General features: G+C 64.9%; 1 protein-coding gene across 1 annotated transcript in view; it reads right to left on the bottom strand.

Moving 5' to 3' along the window:
* The window catches only part of Ncor2 (nuclear receptor corepressor 2), a 134544-nt gene that overhangs the window by 51510 nt on the left and 75700 nt on the right, over nt 1-7334 (bottom strand). The window contains 3 exon segments of the mRNA XM_048785477.1: nt 4019-4081; nt 5838-6010; nt 7157-7308. Coding sequence (XP_048641434.1) covers nt 4019-4081; nt 5838-6010; nt 7157-7308 — 388 coding nt within the window.

The raw sequence follows: 7334 nt of genomic DNA, 5'->3' as shown, positions 1-7334 counted from the left end.
AAGGGGGGGGGCGGGGGGGCGGGGCGGGGCCCACCCCACCCTCCACAATAGGAGAAGCAGCGGGCTGGCCGAGCCTCTAGCACCACAGGGCCACACTACGGGCCAGGCTGGCTTTCTCAGGGGAACCAGAGTCCTGCATCCCAGCAGCAGGGGCCAGCTCCTCCCACCCAGCGTGGCACTGGGCCCAGGGCAGGTGGCCCTAACCTCCTGTACACACCAGTGACCGTGGCCCCCAGGGCCTCCCATGCTCTCACAACAGCCCAACTCCACCAGTGGCCCTTGCACCTCCTCCTCGGGCTTCCGCAGCCCTCACCTGCACACGGCGGGCCCTCTGCTGGGCCACCCTCCCTCTCTCCTTACCTGGTAACAGTGCACTGGATGAGTCCTCAGTCCTCAGGCCAACCATGCTTTAGAGGGCCTGGTCCCAATCCCAGCCCCAGGACTCCACGGCTGTGACAGAGGTCAAGGAACTCCCCCAGCAGCCACCTCCAAGCCCGCGGGAAGACGCGCCTCCCCAGCCCCAGCGCCCAGCATCCGGGCAGCGCTACCTGGGGCTGTGGGGTCCGCCCTGGCGCCTTCCCTGGGGAGCCTTCCCTGGCCTTGGACGCCTCAGCGGTTCCCGAACACCTGCTGGGCAGGCGCTCGCCCCAGCTGCCCCAAGGTGCGGTCCCTGTCAGGGCCAGACCCAGAGGGGCAGAGCTGGAGCTCGGACCCAAGAAGGACGCTCTGCGGTCTGCACACCGGGCCGTGGGCGCCACCCAAGCACCTGCTGCATATAGAGGACTGAGCGCACTTGGCTCGGGCCAGGACACGAGTGGCGGGGACCTCGGTGCGCCTAAGGCACCCCTGCCCCAGCTCCTAGGCTAGCACCCCAGCCCCGGGGTAGCCATGCTGGGCTGGCACATCCCCATCCTGCCCACCCAGAACCTGTGAGCCCAATTCAGGTAAGGGGCTTCTGCCAAGGTGGCCAAGACAAGGTCGTCCCTACAGGGAGGCACCCAGACGCAGAGACACCACCGGGAGAGGCACGTGCCACAGGAAGCGGTCACCCCAAGGGTGGAGAGATAAGGCAGGCCCCTCTGGGGCTCCAGCAGGAATGGGCCCTCTGACACTTGATCTTGGACTTCTGGCCTCCTGTAAGTTCGAGATCACCCAGCCAAGATGAAGAAACAGGCACAGAAAGATCGGCTGACTGGGCCGAGGTCACACAGCCTGGAGGTATGGAGGCTGAGACTCTTCTCCTGCTGCTCACCCTGAGTCCAGGCTAGAAATCTTTCCAGATGCTTTGGCCAGCTCTGTGGTCCCAAACCTGGGGACACACGGCTGCTGGGCTCCTGGGCTCCCTGACGGGTGGGGACTGGCTTCCACCCCAGTGCCCTGGCTCCATGTGGATGCCATCTGCCTTGGGTACAGCTGGCTCTTGGGTCCTTCTCCTCCCTCTGGGTTTCTGAGGGCCAGGCCGGGGCTCCTGGACATGCCCACTGTGGAGAAGGGACCCCTGCCAGCACCTGGCTCCCCACCCCCACTCGGAACAGATGGCCGTGAGCAGCCACTCAGCCGTGATCGTGCAGATCGCTGTGATTCCCGGCAGCTGGGCACACTGGCGCTCCAGCTTTATCATAAATGTCACTGAGCAGGCCCCACGCTCAGGGACCCAGGGCCCTTGCTGCATCTCTGCAGGCAGGACCCGGGATGAGCTCACCAGGCTGCAGACCCAACCTTGAGACGGCCGGGGCACCCAGGCCTCGCGGTGACTCATCCCCACCACCCTCCCGCCTCCAGGTCTGCCCTCCTGGGAACCAGAAGGCGGCCACCTCCCGGTGTCCAGGCAACGGCAGTGGGCTGCGGTGAGGACAGAGACGTGCACATAGGACCCAAGAGGCCGTGGGCCATCCATGTGGAGACCCCCACGCGTGCAGCCGGGGTAGTCCCATGGCCAACAGGTGGAGATCCCAGGACACACCTGTGGTCAGTAGCCGTGAGCCCTTCACCAGAACACAGGAGCCGCCAGGGACGGCCCCCCACCCCCACAGAGGAGCCGTCGAATGAGCACATGCGGTCCATCCCGCGGACACCTCGCAGTGAACCTGAGGACACCAAAGACCCCGACATGGCTGGAGCAAGGCTTTCAACAGCGGGTCCCAGGGTCCCAGAGCCATTAGCCCGGGGGTGTGGCCGGTGCAGGCGGCTAATGGGCATGGGACTTGCTCTGGAGAGAGAAGGCTCTGGACTGGGGGAGGGCTTTGCTCAAAGCCACCGCAGGCTTCATTCCAGACACTACCACGAGCACGTGTCCCCCACCAGAACTCAGTGCAAAGGACCGGCCTGCTCAGGACGTGCAACGGGAGCCACAAGGTGGACATAAAGACCAACACAGTAGCCCTGCCATCCCAGACAGCGCCTCGATCCTCAAGAGGACGCAGGGCAGGGCCAGGGGTCCTGGGTTTCTCCTCTGAGCCCACCTCTGGGAAGAGGGGCCGGTGTCCAGAAGGCCCCTGAGGGGAAGGGCAGCGGTCCAGGAGCGTGGGGGCCGGAGGGTCCTCTCAGCTCTGTGGCCCCACTGGGCAGTTTCAGCCCCAGCCTCTCGCCCTCTAGTGAGGGCGGGACCAGACAGCCGCACCCAGGCCGCTCCCAGGCACCAGCCCTCCAGGAGGCCACCTGCTGCACCGCGAGCCGAGACCCGCACCTCCTGCAGACAAGAGCCCCAGCCTGGCAGAGCCTGTGGACAAGAGCCGGCAGCCAGGGCTGCCCATCCCTGAGCACCAGCTCCAAGCCTCGGAGCAGCCCTTAGCCTCTGCTCCTGTCCCTGTTTATGATGTGGGACGGGGACAGGGCCACCTCCAGGTCAGGGGCAGGTAAATGACAGCCACCAGGCAAAGTGGGGAATGGGGCACTACCAGCCACCTCAGCACCCGGGAGCAGGGGGAAGGGCAGGGAGTAAGGAGGACAACAGACCTGCCCAGCAGCCTGGACACCCCTCCCACCCACAGACACCTACACCTGGACATCCGTCACCCACAGACACCCGGACACCAGGACATGGACACCAGGACACCTACACCCAGACACCAGGACACCCCCGTCACCCACAGACACCAGGACACCTACACCCGGACACCAGGACACCTATACCAAGACACAAGGACACCTACACCCAGACACCAGAACACCTATATCTGGACACCAGGACACCCCGTTACCCACCGACACCGGCACGCTTCTCCTATTCACAGACACCTGGACGCCTACACCCAGACCCCCGTCCCCCTGGCAGAAGCCCGGACACCAGTCCCACTCAGATGCACAAGTCAAAGCCCAGAGACCGGCCGCAGCCTGTGAGTGGGGCTCAGTGCCAGGCTCGGGCCATGGGACCGGCACCAGGGATGTGAGCACCTGCCACCCAGCCTACCCTGGGGGCTGCACAGGTGGGGACTGGGCCCAAGAGCTGGACGACCTAGATCCATCCCCTGCACATCGCAGGTCACCAGCAAGCTGGGATGGCATCTGCACCACAACCCCCTGGCGATGCCAAATCTCAGTTCCATTTCCAGCTCTTCAGTGTGGGCGTTCCCCACCTGTCCCTGACATGTAGGTGGCCCCGTCCTCTCCAGGACTCGCCCTTGGGATCAGGGACATCTGGCCCTGGCACATATTTCCAGATGGGAGCACCTGTGCGCCCAGGAGGGGTCTCCCGAGCTCCGCACTGGAGCTGGCCATGCCCATGGAGACCAAAAGCCCTGTAAATGTCACTGGCCCATGACCCTGGTGGCCTCCAGCAAGCTCTGACCCCCTGGATCACCCAGGTCTGCGCTGCCCTGTCCACAGAGATAATAGAAGCAGTGCTGCCCGTGGCACAGCTGGCCATGTGCTCCTGGCTGGGTCTCCACGTCACACGGAGTCACTCAGACCCATTCTCTCTGGACGACGAGGGGCTCGGAGGGGCAGCAGCCCCCACCCTGGCCCTGGGCCAGGCCACGGGCGCCAAGCCCCCCCCTCCAAGTGCCAGGGCGCAGCCCACCTTTCTTGGCCGTCTCCATCTCCTCCTCGGTCCAGCGTGAGCTCTCGTTCATCTCCATAGAAGCTGTGGAGGAAGGCAAAGCGGTCAGCAGGTGCCTGGGAGGCCCTGCCCTGCTTCCCGAAGCCTAGACTCCCTCTCCTCTGAGTCAGGGAGGGAAGGGGCCTGGAGGGTCACCTCCCTTCTCTGACCCCCTTGGAGAAGCTGCATTTCAGGTGGCCCTTCCCAGCCGGCACCGGCTGCAGCTTCCGACTCTTAAGCCACACACAGGGCAAGACCTGGGCTGAATCAAGCCACAGACCTCCACTCACAGCCTCCACTCAGCGTGCCACACTGGGACAACTGAAACCACTCCCTTCACAGGTGGGAAAACTGGAGTGGCCTTGGCTATGCTGGCCATCCCTGCCTGTACTCTGCCTGAACAGGGTGGCTCCTGGGGATGGCCTGAGGCAGGGGAACAGGGTGGGCCTAGGTGGCAGCTCCCAGGGCCTGGCTTGCACTCGGGCTGGACTGTACCCTGCTCCTGGGCTCTGCTGTTCCCAGGCCCGGCCTCAGGATGCCCACAGCCCGCTCCCGCTGGGACCTAAGGTCCCCACAGGCATGACCACCCCAGGTCAAGGACTCTGGTCCTGGAGAGTGGTCATGTTCTCCCAGGACAAGCCCGGCCCCTGGCGTCACTGAGAAGGGACACACTTCGCCTTGGGCTGGGGCAGAGGTGGCCGCTCATCTGTTGTGGCCTTTTCTGAGCCCCTCCTTGCTCCCCGAGACGTGAGCCCAGCCGTCCCTCCTAGCTGCCCTGAGGGACCACCCACTCCATGGACTCAGCAACAGAAGGTGGCCCACAAAGGCTGGCAGAGGAGACCAGTCCCAGCAGGGGTAATGTGGCCGGGGACCTCGATCTGGAGAGGCCACCCCAGCAGCCTCCCTGGAGCCCAGGGTCTCTGAGGCAGGCGGACAGGCCTGAGCCAGACTGGGCTCCAGTGGAGGCTGTCGAGGTGAGCCTCCACCGCGGGCCTCCAGGCACACCGACACAGGGTGGCAGCGGGCAAACATCCAGGAAGCAGGTAGACCTGCGGCTGGTGTGCCCAGCTCAGACCCCAGCTACCTCTGTGACTTCAAGAGGCCACAGCCCACCCAGCCTTGAGCAGCCCCTGTACGAAGCAGGACCAAACTAGCCTCCCGGAGCCCCCGGAAGAGCCTGGTAGGGCAGACTCCAGGCAGCCTGGAGGCTGAGCCTCTCCCCACTGGCCCACGCCAGGAAGGAGCCCTGGACAGAGGCCGGGCTTCACCTGGTCCCCACAGGGCTGGCCCCAAACACCAAAGGGGAACCAAAGGGACAGACGCGCACCTGCTGCCCCCTGTGGCGGACCTGGGAACTGCCACTCAGGCCTGGTCTCTGGCCGCCTGCTGAGCAGTGAGGGCCCTTCCTTTAGCTCAGGAGGGAATGTGGGAGCTCAGGGGCCTGCCAGGGCGGAGGCCGGGCTGCGGAGGGGTCAAGCCCAGGCCCCAAAAGGGGTGGCAACTAGTCACCCTTCAGCTGCTGCCAGGATGTGGACCAGGCCAAACGGCAGAGCTGACCCAGGGAACCGTCCTCCAGCGTCACACAGGGGACACCCCGAGGCCTGCACCCCGGCACCCTCCACGCTCTGCCCACGCGACACATCGGTTACCCTCGCCCCAGAGTGAGAGGCGGCACAGAGGACACGAGGCCCTGGGGCTGAGGAGCTTGCCCTAGGTCACACAGCAAGTCCAGCGGATAATGCTGGGACCTGAACTCATGCTGCACAGAAACCCCAGGCAAAACCCACCCCCCGGCCCTCACCCAGCTCGGCGCTCTGCTGGGGGGTGGCCGCCTCCTCGTGGCTGGCCTCGTTGGCCATTGAGCGGGTGATGCGCCCTTTGCGGCGGCCCTGGCTGTTGGCAGTTTTGCGGCCTTTGGAGGCCACGGCCTCCTTCTCATCGTTGTCCTCCCCAGAGGTGTCTTCGGTCTTCTCCCTAAAGGCCAAGAGGAGAACAGGAGTGAGGCTGGACTCTCCGCGGGCAGTGGAGGGGGAGGCTGGGGCAGGGTCTGCAGCGCCACCATGGGAGGCCAGCCCCGAAGGTGATTTGAGTGACCTCCCTGGCTGAGCGAGAGGCGATTAGGCACAGCTGGGTCAGAGCTTTCCCCACCCTTCTCAGGTCCGAGGGCTTGTCCTCGCAGAGGCGTGTCTGGCCACTGCCCTGAAGACCCAATCGGCGCCCCTGACCTTGGGATGCTGCCCCCCTTAACCTTCATTGGATGGGATTTTCCCTGGGATTTTTTTGTTCCCCAATAAAAGTCCACTCCCTGGCGTGCTCTCTCTCTCTTCTCTCTGGCCTCCTCAGTAAACCTCGCTACCACATAAGGTGGCTGGAGACTGGAGCTGGGAGGAGCCGTCCTGGAGCTGGTTTAAAGGTAATTAGAGTCTCCTCTCTTTAATTTAAAACTCCCTAGCGTTTTCGTTTTCTCACGACTTGAACCTTCTTTCATGAACCCAGCGCAGGTCGCGGGCTAGAGCCACCCACGCTCATGGACTGCCCAGCGGTCAAGTTGGGCACAGGACCGGCGCTCTTGGTACATGGCCTGGTGCCCACCTGGGAGAGCACTGTCCAGCCATCACACCCCGCTCTCCTGTACTGAGGGGACAGGGGGGTCCTGCAGGTTTCACACAGGCCTGGCCTGGTGCAGGGGCCTCAACCTGAGCTGGACGCCCTTGGGTTTGGCTCAGGAAGGTGACTGTGCAGGTTGACCACCGTGCCTGCCATTCGTCTTCCTGGACGGCCCGGCTGGGTGGCGTGGGAGGCAGGGGAGGCCAGCCAGATGTTCCCTGAAGCCACGCCCCTGGTGCCTGGCGCCCGGCTGCCCCCTCGCCAGCTGGCTGACTTCCTGCGCCCCTGGCAGGTGGGGAGGTGTCAGGCCCGGCAGGCTACGCCTGGATGCAGCCCAGCCTGACACCGCTGTCTCCAGGGGAGCGCGCCAGCCACCCCCAAACCCGGCTCCCCAGACCTTCCCCCAAGGAGACTGGGAGCAGGTGGAGAAGAGGAGGGTGGGCGGGGGAGGAGGGCAAGGGGAGAGCCGCCGCCTCCCCAAGGATCCCGAGTGCACAGGGCCTAGAGCCTTACTTGACCAGCTCCTCCCTGTCAGTCTCCAGGTCCGGCTTCTCCTCCTCCTTCTCCGCCTCCTTCTCCTTCTCCTCTTTCTCCTCCTGGCTGCTGCGGGGCATCTGCTGCTGCTGCTGCTGCTGTTGTTGCTGCTGCTGCTGCTGCTGCTGCTGCTGCTGCGGCCCAGGTAGGGTGGGTG

Source organism: Marmota marmota, unplaced genomic scaffold (assembly GCF_001458135.2).
Source record: "Marmota marmota marmota unplaced genomic scaffold, marMar, whole genome shotgun sequence".
Taxonomy (NCBI): Eukaryota; Metazoa; Chordata; class Mammalia; order Rodentia; family Sciuridae; genus Marmota; species Marmota marmota.
This window is presented reverse-complemented; position numbering and strand designations above follow the sequence as displayed.